The sequence below is a fragment of the Sitophilus oryzae genome, unplaced genomic scaffold (genome assembly GCF_002938485.1).
Source record: "Sitophilus oryzae breed Bouriz unplaced genomic scaffold, Soryzae_2.0 scaffold_1356_pilon_pilon, whole genome shotgun sequence".
Classification (NCBI taxonomy): domain Eukaryota; kingdom Metazoa; phylum Arthropoda; class Insecta; order Coleoptera; family Curculionidae; genus Sitophilus; species Sitophilus oryzae.
Genome location: NW_022146011.1, coordinates 618,072 through 632,606, shown reverse-complemented (window position 1 = coordinate 632,606; position 14,535 = coordinate 618,072). Strand labels below are relative to the sequence as shown.

Below are 14,535 nucleotides of genomic sequence, written 5' to 3'. Positions count from 1 at the left end.
GCTGGATGCCAAATTCTGTTTAGGTAGAGAGTTTCTTCCTTCCTGTTGAAATTATTTGGATGTTTGTGAATTTCAACAGCTTCCCTGACCAGACGAGGATGATATCCAGATGTTGTGGCAATGACTTGGGTGACTTCGAAGTAGATTTTGTGGTCACCATATCTTAGAGCATGTTCTGCTACGGCCGACTTGTCTGTTTGCCATAACCTGCAGCTTCTCTTGTGTTCCGTAAGTCTCGTTCCTACTGAGCGTTTGGTAGTTCCAATATATACGCTACCACGGAACAAAGGTACAGTGGAATCCTACTGAAGAGGGATAATGGTTCTCTTTTGTCTTTTGCTGGTCTTACAGACCGGTACTTACACAAACTATCCAAATCACCATCCAAGCCAAAGCAGAGTTATCGGAACATTGGCAAATGGGGAGCCAAGACGTATCTGTGCTAATAGACACATCCAGAGGAATAAGTCATTTAAATGAAGCAATATAATATTCTGAAGAAATAAAAGGCGGCAACATAAACGACTAATAATGGGAAAACATCGATAATAAACTTTGCCATGTTTCAGATCACAATAGGTGTGAAAGTTCTCAAGCTTATATTTATCAAACTCCCTTCTCTAAACCAAAAATAAGGGACTATAAAAGTTTCAACAGACAGGCTCATTATCCTCTACAGTAAAAAACCAAAATTCTTCAAACGATGGCCGCGAAAGCCTAAACTACTACATTAACCGGTATATTATTACATTTTCGGAAACTACTTTCATATCTGATAACTTTTCTGTTACACTAACCTATAACCTATCTCTAACATTTTTTGAGATAATAAATAAAACATGTGTAAAACTGACAAAACCATGAACTTGAATAAGCAATGATTAAATCATAAATTCAGCATATTAGAAGCTGAAATTTGGTTTAGAGGTTAAGAAAAGTCTATATATTCGATCTGTCTAAATCAACTCGTTAGATATTACACAGGGCGAGCCAAAAAATTATTTATTTCCTTTTGTTATAAAATCGTTCAAATCTTTGTTATTGTTGCGGACCCGTGTGGACTCGACCTAACTTAACTATATGTCCCGCCCCCGGATGACCTTAATATCGCATTAAAGAATAGACACCGTAATGATTCATTCGAACGTTCGAGAACAATAGAGTTCCACTGGAATGGAGTAGTACATACGAGAACATTCGAAACCTTCTCTATGCACCTAATGATCTATGGATTATTCGAGAACTCTTTAGCTGTGGGTATAAAATCCGACGACTGGGGCCTGAGGAGGACAAAAATAGACGAGTACAGCTGCCGCGCTAAATTCAAAATAAATTCTTTCTAGATAAATAGTTATAAATAGTGTGTAAATAGTTCTTTAAGTCTTTTAATCGTTATTGTTTGTTACTTAGTGTAAATAAATTGTGTTTAAGTAAATTGTGACTTCTATCCACACGGAACCGAGGGAAAACGTAACATTATTTTAAATTCAAGTTTATGTATATTATTTAAAAAATCAAACGACTAATAAAATAGCTTTTCAATATTGAAAGATGATATACCTAAACCTTCCGGTTTTTTAAGTAGAACTTTTAAAAATTAATAAATTTATTAATGTAATTTCGTTTCAAAAATTTCTTCACTGGTATACTATAATTGATACTTATAAAGTTTGAATATTTGTCACGGTAACGATTTTCTTTAAACGAAACGACTAACAGAATTATTATCTTTTATAACTTTTATAACAGAATTATTATCTTTTAAATGGCTTTACTGAAGAAACAAAAGGTTTGGTTTGGAAAAACTATTTTATTAGTCTTTTGATTTTTTAAATAATATACATAAGCTTGAATTTAAAATAACAATGATTTGAGCGATTTTATAACAAACAGAAATAAATATATTTTTTTTGATCTCCCTGTTTGATATCTAATCGGTTGATTTTGACAGATCGAACATGACGATTTCCTTAACCTCTAAACTAAATTTCAGCTTTCAATATGCCGAATTTATGATTTAACCAACGCTTATTCAAGATCATGTCTTATCAATTCTCATGTCAATTTTACACATGTTTTATTTTTTATCTCGAAAACTACACACGCCGGAAAAATCTACGGATATCATTTTATTAAAGTTAAAAATAAATGTTTTGAATAAACAACCACATATTTGTAGGCCGATTCTTTCTACTTCGATTGAAACGAAGTAGTCACACTAGTTATTTCTAAATTTGGGATATTTGCAGAAGTGTTTGTGCATTTTTTGTCAAATGTATAAAAAGCGCCTAGCATCAATTGTTCGAATTTAACCTGTACTGGCTATGTTTTTTATGATAACTGGCCAGAATTCATTCAAATAACTCTGTTTAGTATTAAACTACATTATGGAGCGTAGACATCTTAACAGAGACGAAATGCTAAGGGCCATGGGTATGCTCGAAGCTGGAATGCGCCAAATCAACGTAGCTAGAGCATTAAATACAAGGCAAGGTGTAATATCGCGATTAAGTGCACGCTACCGTGAAAGTGGTGATGTTGCAGAAAGGCACACAGGGCGACATCGCATTACTACCCCTCAGGAAGATCATTTTTTACAATTAAATGATCGACGCCGCCGACTCTTACAGCACCAGAGCTTAGTTTAATTCTCCAGGAAACACATAATGTAACCGTTAGTCCTGACACTGTTCGCAATAGATTAAGACAGGTCAACTTAAGAAGCAGACGCCCCTGGAGAGATCAACCCTTAACGAGAGGAAATCGAGAGGTACGATATTTGTGGGCCCAAGATCATGTTCAGTGGTCGAATGAACAATGGGCCAATGTTCTCTTCACTGATGAGTCACGCTTTGGAATTCATCCGGATTCGAGAAGGCTTAGGGTATGGAGACAACCGGGAAATCTTATTCGGTTGGATCATGTTCAGGAAATGCACCCTTATCAAGGTGGAACAGTTATGGTCTGGGGAGGAGTCCAGTTAGGCCGAAAAACCGATCTCGTTTTTCTTGAAAGGTTTCTAACAGAAATCAAATATCGTGATTTAATTCTTGAGCCTGTCGTGTTACCATATGCCAATGATTTTGGGAGAAACTTTATTTTCATGCATCACAATGCACGGCCTCATACAGCCAGAGTGGTAAGTGAGTTTATCAATGCTCATCAATTAAACATCTTACCCTGGCCGGCACAATCTCCTGACCTCAACCCCATCGAGCACGTATGGGACGCGGTCCAAAGAAGAATTTTGAGAATGGGTATGCCTCGTGAAACTCGTAAGGATCTGGTTCGGGCCGTGAATGCAGCGTGGCAGGCTGTACCTCAAGAAGAGATCGATAACCTGATCAGGAGCATGGAGAGACGATGTAGGGCTGTAATGAACAGGAACAGTAGAGGAGGCCATACCCTTTATTAAGTAAAAATGGTTTTATCTTTTTTTTTTAATTCACAGTTTAGAATAAAAAAAAATGTGTGAATTTTTTTGAAGTCAATAAAAATCAAGGTAAATTTGAAAAATTCGGTAAATTTCGCATTTTTATTTCCAATATGTCCTGTAAACTATTTGTTTAATTTAATTTTATTATATCAGAAATGCAAATAATAAAATTACTGACGATGGCTGGATAAAATTGTAATATCCCTAGACTTTTCCGGTGTGTGTATTAGAGAGCGGTATAGGTTAGTATAATAAAAATATTATCAGATATGAAAGTAGTCTCGAAAAATGTAATAATATACCGGTTGTTCCGTTTAAAATAACAAAGATGCTACCGCTTTTAGTATGAAGCGGTAACCCTGTCATGCGGAAAATAATTTAAGACAGATAGAGTAAGAGTTTTTATGCAAAAATCCATTTTTTTCAAAAAATCCTCCATAAACGTCTAACGTACCGTGGACGGGAATCACTCTATATATTAGAGTGTTCGTTATTTACAAAATTGATCATTTCTCTCACGACGCCTTCTAAATTTTTGGTTTATTGTCTAAAAAAATAACAGACCATTGTAAATATTTTTTTTCCTTGATCTTATTTTCTCGCACCCATTACAATCACATATTCTTGTACAGAATTGAACGCTCTGCAAAAAAGGTCTCTCAGAATTTTTCGATAAACCTACTCCTTCAAAAGTTATTCACGGTTAAAGTTAACCGCTCGGTAAATTCCTAAATTTTTCAACTTTTTTGACAAAACTAAGATTATTTTTGAATAATTTTGTCAAATAATTAAGTAATAAATTTAAAGTAAGTTCAATAAATTTCTGCTATTTTCCTCAACATTCTTGCCAACATACAAAAAAAAATATCAAAATCCAACTAAAGAATGTTTATTAAAATAAATCAGCTATACTTATATAAATGGTTTAAACTTCATTAGACTTGAAGATTTCTTAATTCCCAACCTTAACACCATCGGAATTGTATATTTTTACAGTAATAGATTAAATTTTTCAAAAATAATCATAATTTTGTCAAAAAAGTTGAAAAATTTAGGAATTTACAGAGTGGTTGGTTAACTTTAACCGTGAATAACTTTTGAAGGAGTAGATTTATCGAAAAATCGTAAGATACCTTTTTTGTAGAGCGTTCAATTCTGTTCAAGAATATGTGATTGTCATGGCTGCGAGAGAACAAGATCGACAGAAAAAAAAATATTTACAAAAAGTGGCAAATTCCCATGTAATTTAAATGGGCAATGAATCGTCTTTGGGGCAAGTTTTATTGTGAATATTAAAAGTTTATAATGGTCTGTTATTTTTTTAGACAAGTGAGAGATATGATCAACTTTGTATATAACAGATACCCCACTGTATATGTAAGTAACGATGCGATGTAAAGAATCTATGTCTAAATTTTACTAACATTTCTGCCACTTCTCTCGCTTTTGTCTATCATCATTTTATACGCGGGTAAATAAATATCTTTGCTGCCTTCATCGTACTGTAAAATCGGATTACGGACGGTGTTCAATTTGTCACCCAAAGACGTGTATCCGTAATCGTAAAGTTTACAATAAGGAACCTTGTAATAGAGCAGATAATCCCATATATCCGAATAGTTCCAGTCGAGCAACGGATTACAACGCATTACTTGGGGCCATCCTGGATCCGTTACCTATATAACACGAGTAAAATTCAATATTTCTTCTTTTATGCAGGAAAAATACAGTTCATACCACAGATTAGGTATACTATATGTATACAGATAAAAATCTTATCCCTAATTCGTGGTACGCTTGGTACGAAAATTGTTTTTTATGACGATGTGCAAACGAGTAAAATTTCCTGTGCGCAAAAATAAACTCGCGTAAAATAACTATAAACAGCGTAATAGAGAGATATCGCTAAACCGAATAGCGGGCATGGACGTTAATAAGGCCAGGTGTTATTTCCTTTACGTGAGGTGGTATTAACTCTCTTCATTTATAGTTATCGGATCGGAAAGAATTCTGTGCGCGTCGCGTCCGCTATTTAAACTTAACCTAACTTTGAATTTAAAACTTTGAAATTGTTTTGTTTACTAGGTATTTTAAAACTAAAGGGCTAAAGTGCTTATTTCCAGTGCTTCATCGTTCAACGTCTACCAGTGGGTTTAGGCACAGAATATCTAGCTACGCAACAGAAGCCTCGTTACATGTATAAAATCGTAGGTCTCAAAAGGAGACAGGTTTTAAAAGCCTGTCTCCAAATCAGATATTTTGATGTGGTAGTTTCACTACTACATAACAGAGGGCGATAAATTTAAAAGAAAACAGTTTTCTACAAACGAAATTTAAAAGAATTTTATGCAGTGTGGCCATTGTGTAATTTATACTGTAATATTTCCTGATAAAGCCTAGCTTCAAATTTGCTACATCATTTAAACATATTAAAATACATTAGAGCTCTTTTTTCAAACATTTAAGTATTTAACTTGCCATGTTAGTTCGAGTTAAATCTTACGAGCTGAATTAAAATCACTTCCTGACGTTTGATTCTAACTGAATCCTGAATTTTGATTGTAATTCGGCGACAATATAATAAGTATTGTTCTACTATTATGACACCACTTCCTGACGTTCGATTGTGTTCATACCGTATGATCGGGAAAAACGGCGTTAGCGATGGCTATGAAATGAAAAATCGCTGTCATTTTATGTGTAAATTTATATGGGAAATGTCATCGATCGTCTTTTCCCCAGCTAACTGGACGCCGTTTTTTCGGTATTATACGGTATTTGATATATACTTGCGTATTTTACATGACATTGCAATATATGGTACCATGAAGCATATCAAGTGATACCGTAATATTGTACCTTATTACGATACATGGCGTTCGATTGGGCTTAAACTTGGTATATTACGTATCTTCAGAGATATTGTAATATTATGGTACCATGAAGCGTATCAAGAGGTACCATAATAGTACATAGAGGTACCATATACGATAGAGGTACCATATACGATACCATTTCCTGGCGTGCGATTGGACTTATACTTGGTATAGTAAGTATCTTCGATGACATTGTAATATGATGGTACTATGATGCATATAAAGTGGTACCTTAATATAGTACCATATTACGATACCACTCCCTGACGTTCGATTGGGCTCATATTTGATTATACTTGCGTATTTTTGATGACATTACAATATTATGGTACCATGAAGCATATCAAGGGGTACCATAATGTAGTACCATATTACGATACCATTTCCTGGCGTTTGATTGAGCTTAAACTTTGTATACTACGTAATTTCGGTAACATCGTAATATGATGGCACCATGGAGCAAATAAATTGGTACCTTCTATAGTACCATATTATGATACCACTTTCTGACGTTCATTTGGGCTCATATTTGATATATACTTGCATATTTTTGATGACATTGCAATATTATGGTACCATGAAGCTTATCAAGAGGTACCATAATAGTACCATATACGATACCATTTGCTGGCGTTCGATTGGGCTTAACTTGGTATAGTAAGTATCTTCGGTGACATTGTAATATGATGGTACTATAATGCATCTACTATGATGCATATATAAAGTGGTACCTTAATATAGTACCATATTACGACCACTTCCTGACGTTCGATTGGGCTTATATTTGATTATACTTGCGTATTTTTGATGACATTGCAATATTATGGAAGCATGAAGCATATCAAGGGGTACCATAATGTAGTACCATATTACGATACCATTTCCTGGCGTTCGATTGGGCCCAAATTTGATATACTTGCGTTTCTTTATAAAGATTTGTTTAATTAATAATTTTAATTTATTTTATGAATTTTAATTTATTGTACGATGTCGGTGACAGCAACTTTTATGCTTAAGTAATATATTATTAATTGTACCTGTGTCACTTTTTAAAATCTACCTAGGTCTATATAAATAACGTGGCAAACAGAAAAAAATTGTTATTATAGTATTTTTTAGTCAATTAACATTTTTTGTACTGCATTTTAATAAATCGTTTCCATTATTATTAAACGTATATTTCATTACTAACGTTTCAGCATTAATAAATATCACTATCAATCGCCCTGTATATTATTAATTTTAAAGGTAGTTAAAGTTATTTTCTTAGTTAACATAATAAAGTAGTGTATATTAAAAATGTATTTTGAGAGCATATGTTTTCTAATAATATACATAAAATTAAAACTATTTTAAAAACCAAACGAATAATTAATATAAGTGTATCTGACAAGAAACGAAGAATAGAAAGAAATTATTATACACCAGAAAAAGAATGGGATGCCAATTAAAGTCTCTTTGAATCTGGCAACTGTGCATTTTTAGCTGAGCTTCAAGGCCATCGACGTGCCGTCGATCTACGTCGATCCAAAACCGAAAGTTGAAAATTTCCAATTATATTCTGATTATGATATTGTCGCGCCATCTAGTATTTTATTTGTGCATTTTTAGCTCTTTCATTTCGAGTATTTTTCTGTTGCGTAGCTAGATATTCTGTGGTTTAGGGCAACAAGCAACAAATTCTCTTAAGCGCGGTCTCTTCAGTTATAAATAAATAACTTTTATCTAACAAATAACCATCTAAAAGATAAACAATCTAGAGCCTGATATCTATAGGATATAACATTTGGGTATTTTTATACAAAATAATCCAATAGATAACAATTTGGAGGACGGCCGCCTACGGACCGGTAGACACTCCGTAGAGAAAGTGTTGCCAATATAAGATATCTGAAATTGAGATGGTTATATATGAAAAGTCGATACAACAGACAGTGACAGAAACTCGGAATTTCAAATCGTTAGATTAAAAAGTGAGGTTATTGTTCAGTTGTCAAAAGATCGTCAAAATGAAAATAAAAACAATAAAATTCAACTAAAATATATTTTGTGTTCAACTCCAGCTAGTCCTATTATGGTATAGGCTATTTAAATTTACCTTTATGGAAAAATGGAAAGATAATTCAATTTCAGCAGTGGTGGTGGTGCAATAGATCTATTGATGGAATGCGATTTATAAGAAATTAAAACAAGAAAAAATAATCTGTAAGTAATTTATAGTTTAATTACATGATATTACTGTTATATTTATTATATTAACATTTTAGTAAAATTGCTAATAGAAAATATGGAAGAAGCTGGTAAAGTGCAAGCAGAGATTTATAAACCAATCCTAAAACCGCCATCTGGTAAGTTATTAATATTGAAAATTAAAAATAGCATAAGACTGTTAGTAATAACAAATATGTTGTTCTAGGGCTTCTCATAGTAAAGAAATAGGTAGGATAGCATCAATGATAGTAATTAAGTTGAGTTTTTATTTTATAAAATAGATAAATGCACTTATACTTTTGTCTTAATAATAATAAATGAATAGTACCTATAATAATTGCTACATTTACACATTATATGTACAAATTATTTAATAAAAAAAATTAAATAAAAACAATTTTGTCATATTACTGTTATTTTTAAGAACTCAAAGTGATGGAACTTCAGAAAAAAAAGAAAAAATAAAGGAAAAATCTTGTCTAAACAAAGTTGAATTAACTGGAATTCAAAGAACCATAATACAGATGTTTTAGCAAGGTTTAGCTAGAGAGTTACTTAAAAAACAGCATGGAGAAGAGATGTACCGTATGATCGAAAAAAATTCGGCGTCAGCAATGGCTATGAAATAAAGATTGCTGTCATTTCATATGTAAATTTATATGGGAAATATCATCGAACATCATTTCCCAGCCAACTGGATGCCGTTTTTTTTTCGATCATTCGGTATAAGGTACATAGTGCAAGAAATTAAACTAAAATTGTAACACAAAAGAAATAAAAGCAAATGTGAGTTGAATAACAGGTTTTATAAGGTTCCTGTTATAATATTAATGAATTAAGATATGCGAATTAAAAATGAAATAAATAGTTTGATTTAAAAAGTTTTATTTATTTTTTACTTACTTTAGAGCTTTATTAAAAACTAGATGAAGCCTGGCGCATCCGCCACGAGATCAGGAAAAAAAAAATACTTTTTATTTTTTCTTAATTAAATGAAAAACACAAAATCCGGCAGCGACAGTTTTTAGAAGAGCCATTCAGCTATCTTTTAGTAAAAAAAGCAACTTTCTAGAGCAAGTCGTTACTTCAGTAGAGACGACACAGATAAACATTAGCATTTTATATAATATGTAGTAATGGTTTATAATTGAAAGGATTTAAATAAAATAATTTATAAATTACTGTTTTATCACTATTATCCTAACTTAATGCATTCTCTTCGTTCTGATGCTCTAACAGAACAGAGACTCTCTTTATTTTGTAACAGTCCTTATAAAGTCCGGCACTAGCAACAATAGTTTTTTGCACCATTTCAATGTGTTTATTGGTGTTTATACCCCATACGTTCTAAAATGATTATAGCCTACATACTCAGAATAGGTAAGTCTTTTCCAAATAATCTAAAATCGAATTTATTGGAATAAACGAAATCTTCAATAATAACAATGTCTTGGTTATGTTAAGCAATTTTGTCCTCATGCCTTTGCTCATGCGTCAAATTTTTATCCGACAAAAAAAGCACTATTTGGCAGTTCGGGCGCCAGATAGGGTATCTGGGAGATAAGTTTAATTTATCTAATAGATACTGTTATCTATAGGTGAAGATACGCGTTTTTCTGCTATCCGTCAAATAAAATATATCTGGCAGATTATAACACGCTATCCTTACCTGAAAACACCGGGGGTTAGAAGGGCTAAGTCGTCATCTGCTGTAAACCTAAGCCTCTTTATAGGTTCTTTAATATTGGAAGAGGTGGAATCCATATTTTGAGCCATATTTATTTAATTAAAACTAATCCCAACTACTTAAATATCAAATTACCTAATAAAACTAAAGTAACAAATCAAAACAATTCAAACATAACCTAAAATAAAAGATCTCGCCGGCCGGCCCCGGTTGTCAAATACCCGCACATGCCCATTTAAGCAATTTTTAAACGTTATCAGTAGTTATTTAGAAAGAGCTCTTGGTGTAATTGATCCGCAAATTACGTCAGGCGGTAACGTTATTAGCGGGTGTTGCGTTAAAAATTGACTCGCGCATATCGTAACCATGATAAGGTACGCGTAAATACTGGATGACGCTATTCGGTTTTCCGATATCTCTCTAATAACTGTGCCGGTCAGGCGCTGTGCACAATTTTAGTGACCATAAGTGGGCGCATGGTACAAAGAAAACAAGGTATGATCGATAGCGGCTCCAATTTCGTTAAGTTTGCGCATACCACCTGTGACGTCATACGCCAATACAAAAAAATATCCGTATTGTTCAATTGCCACTAATAAAAAAAGACCTAAAATAGGGAAGAATTAGGACATAACCCCAAAAGTTATGTCAAATCATGGAGCTTGACATTTGAAAAATTATTTTCACATTTTTTGTGTCATCTGTTTGACAATTTGAAATTGGCGCGCGGAGCTTGCCGACCAATGGTACCGTTTATCACCTGTGACGTACTGACCAACCTGCGCAATATCATACCTTGTATTCTTTGTATCATGAAGTGGGCGTGCTATGTGCGCAAACTAGTAACCTAACTAGTGCCCGATTCCGAAAATTGGAACCACGAAAAACAATAAAGAAAAAACAAAGTTTATAATCTGTGGTTCGACTGCAAGGTCTGCCAGTAAACATTTTCAAGCTTAGAGTATAACATTATTTATATAAACCAAAAACTCGTAATACAGAACTAAAGTGCCAAAACGATTGACAATGTCAGGAAATAAATAAACGGCAACTTGACATTTTTTACAGCAGAGCTACCACCTGAATCCCCAGCGCGAAATTTAAATTCTAGTTAGTCAGCACGGCGCCGAATATGTCTATGGTTGGCAACAATGACTAAAAGTTTAATTGCTGAAATATACTTACTTGCGTCACGTTTAAGTGGTTCGAATAAGGATCTGTTCGTCGCGTGCCCATAAAAACGGCTTTAAAATGTGGTTTTTGGTCAAGTATACTCTGCAAAGCATCTTTTATGTTCGCATTAACTGTTATAACCTACGAAATAAATAGATTGTAATTAAAAATACGGCAAAAATCAAGGACTAAAGAATACAAGGACGCGAACGCCCGGTATATTGCAATTTGTGTAAATACCCAAGGTCTAGCAATAATCCGAATTTTCGATAGTTACACATGTATGTAAACCGGTAGCTATGTAGTTCAACTAGCATTTTTGAACACATTTTAGGCAATGTTTCTAATAATTGTGTCTCTGTTTCTTGACACAAAGTGGAAACGGTATGCCACAACTAGGAAACATTTTCGAAACCTATATAATTTATATTTATATGGCGTATTTATAAACCATATTTTGTTAAATGTTTCAAAACAAAAAAGCGAATTTCAACTAAAATTGCAATCAATATTTCACTCTGTAATTTTTTTATACACTGTTTGGTGTCAACTGGTAACACTTAGCTCCCTGTCGTTATTAGTCCTTGTATTCTTTAATAATTGAGAAAAACGAAGTTTAACTTACCTCTAAATTGAAGAAGACTCTACATTGTTCGATAAAATCGTCTTGATCCTTAAAGGCGTTCTCGCTTCTTACATATAAGCAACATACCTTCACATCACTCCATTTTTCGGGATATCTCTTTTCTATGATCGTTTTAATTAAATGAAGCAATACTGTGCAATCTTTGCCCCCGTTGAAACTTAAAAATACGTTCTCCAGCCCGTACTTATCCAGACATTTCTCTATAACCTTTAAAAGAATGTAAATAAAACATACAGACATTGGTTAAAAATAAACTTTACATAAAAAGTAAGTCCTGTACCTTCTTACCTCACACTTACTTCAATAGATAATTTAATATGGTTATCGTCACTCTGGTATATCAAATCTTTCATTTCATTCCTCCAGTGACTATTTAATATGGTTGTACTTATTTCTTGTCTAAGTAAAACTTCTGCATTAACAATTTTTTCAAAATCACCTGAATTTAACGTTATTACATCACAATCGGTTGCCTCGTCGTATTGTATATCTACATTTTCTACTTGTAATGATTGTATGTGACTTCTTGCTCCGTTTTTATGAATATAAAAACTCTTTGAATACGTATTTTCTTTACGATAGTGCTGTAAGTGGTTGGTTAAAATATGTTGTACTTGTTCCTTGATTGCTCCTAGTTGTAATACAAATATTCTCTGAAAATATATAACACCTGGTGTATTACTGTGATCTGACTGAAGTATTTTAACGGATTTTGGCCATTTCAGCTCACTTTCCGATAGGGAATACTCAATTTCTTGCATCGTCATGGAGGCTAAAGCTTTACTAACATAGTCTGGTTTCGGTTTGGCTACAATGATAGCTAAATCGTACAGTTTAGTCAAAATCGTTAATTCCTGAGCTAGAACTGAGTCCTCTTCTTTAACGAACGCGACTTTCTTTATATCGTATCCCATGGACTTTAAACTACCGAGCAATAAACGTAGAGCAGAGAAAATTTTGATTCCTCCAGCGATTAGACCGTTATTCGGCACTATAATCGCCACTGTCTTGAACAGCACCATGACGCTTTCAATTCATACTAAGACTAAGAACAAATTTAACTTAAGTTAGAACGCAATATTTACAGTAATTACATCAAACAAGTAGGGAAATAATCACCTACTTTAAATATTTTACTTTCAAAGTTTCACGACATTTTTTGTTGGTTAGAATTCGCCCACAGAATTCGCCTGAATTTGACGTTTGGCCAGTGTTGCCAGAGATGTTTTAACGATTTTCTTCAACGGACCCTTAAAAAAACATTATTTTAACTTCACATAAAATTCCAGATCTCGTAAACAATATCACCAAATCTCGTGTATTTTACCTATTTTATAATTAGGAAAAACTATTTAAAAACCTATTTCTGGTAAGTTTTGCACACCAATGTATTTAAATAAACTTTTTATTAAAAGAATAATACAGGAATAACATGATCAAAAATGCTGTGATAGATACTAACTCGACAGCAGTATTATAAAGTATGTTTCAAAAAATTGATCAGCTAACTTATTGGATACGTTTTCCGTTTACATATTTATTTCTTTTCAACATCAAGAACTTTGGTTTAGTCAGCGTTAAAACATAAAAATCTATCAATTAATTTTTTGTTAAATGTTAAAATCTTTCGCATTGCGGACTTTTTGACAGCAACATTGCTTTAAACTGAGGCATCCTTTTAAACACCGTTAAAATAAAAAAATTTATGAAGGAAAAAAAATAAATACTCCTACTACATATTTTAACAATTTCTATTGTGCAAAACTGCCAGAAACCTTCTGTTGTTTCCTTTTGGACAAAATTTGACTATAAAATCCTTCATATTGAAGAAAATTCTTTCAATCTGGCAACACTGCGTTTTGACTAGGTTCAAAAGTAGGGATGGTCGAAAATATCGAATTCGATTGTTAGGAAATCATAATGATTTTGTAATGTAAAAAGAATGTAAATACGATTAGGATTTTAGGAAAAATGATTGGTAAATTATTTATTTACATAAATATTTGATAAGACGGAAGAATGAACTTAAAGAACGAGTGATAAGAGTGCTGATACAACAAAAAATTATCGAAATTATAATTGAATAATAATATATAATAATAATTAAGATAATAATATATAATAATAATTATATAATATTATATATTATAATTGAGATATTTCATTATACAAACTTAATATAATTTTTCATTATACAAACTTAATATAAACTTAAATATTTATTCAAATTTATATTTATTTAACATTCCAAAAGTGAATTGGTACTTTATAATTCATGTATTTCCGAATATTAAGGTCACTTTATGTGACGATAAAAATTATCTATTTGGAAAGTTAACCAGCATTTAGTAGCTGAATATTTCGCATGATTTATAACTTTTTTACTATCTGAACAGGCATACTTAACTAATAAAACATTTACTTTATGGGTGCAATGTAATTTGTTATCGAATATTATGCATTTACTTTTAAGCTCCCACAATAAAATTAATGGAATGATTGAGAC

At 32.6% G+C, this 14,535-nt stretch overlaps 1 protein-coding gene across 1 annotated transcript; it reads right to left on the bottom strand.

The window, feature by feature from the left end:
- Positions 1-4,189: 4,189 nt before the first annotated feature.
- Positions 4,190-13,208, bottom strand: LOC115875225. Its single transcript, XM_030890638.1, has 4 exons — positions 12,329-13,208; positions 12,009-12,236; positions 11,396-11,524; positions 4,190-5,112 (listed from the first exon to the last, which is right to left on the bottom strand). Exons 1-4 carry the CDS (start codon positions 13,049-13,051, stop codon positions 4,846-4,848), a joined length of 1,347 nt encoding a protein of 448 aa, XP_030746498.1. The 5' UTR covers positions 13,052-13,208; the 3' UTR covers positions 4,190-4,845.
- Positions 13,209-14,535: the final 1,327 nt, after the last annotated feature.

What these genes read in the sequence shown, in the direction of transcription:
- LOC115875225 (XM_030890638.1), bottom strand. Translation starts at nt 13,051, where the DNA reads ATGGTGCTGTTCAAGACAGTGGCGATTATAGTGCCGAATAACGGTCTA. An exon ending in ATATTAAATTATCTATTGAA is followed by an intron (nt 12,237 to 12,328) that starts GTAAGTGTGAGG and finishes ATTCTTTTAAAG; the next exon opens with GTTATAGAGAAATGTCTGGA. An exon ending in GAGTCTTCTTCAATTTAGAG is followed by an intron (nt 11,525 to 12,008) that starts GTAAGTTAAACT and finishes TTTATTTCGTAG; the next exon opens with GTTATAACAGTTAATGCGAA.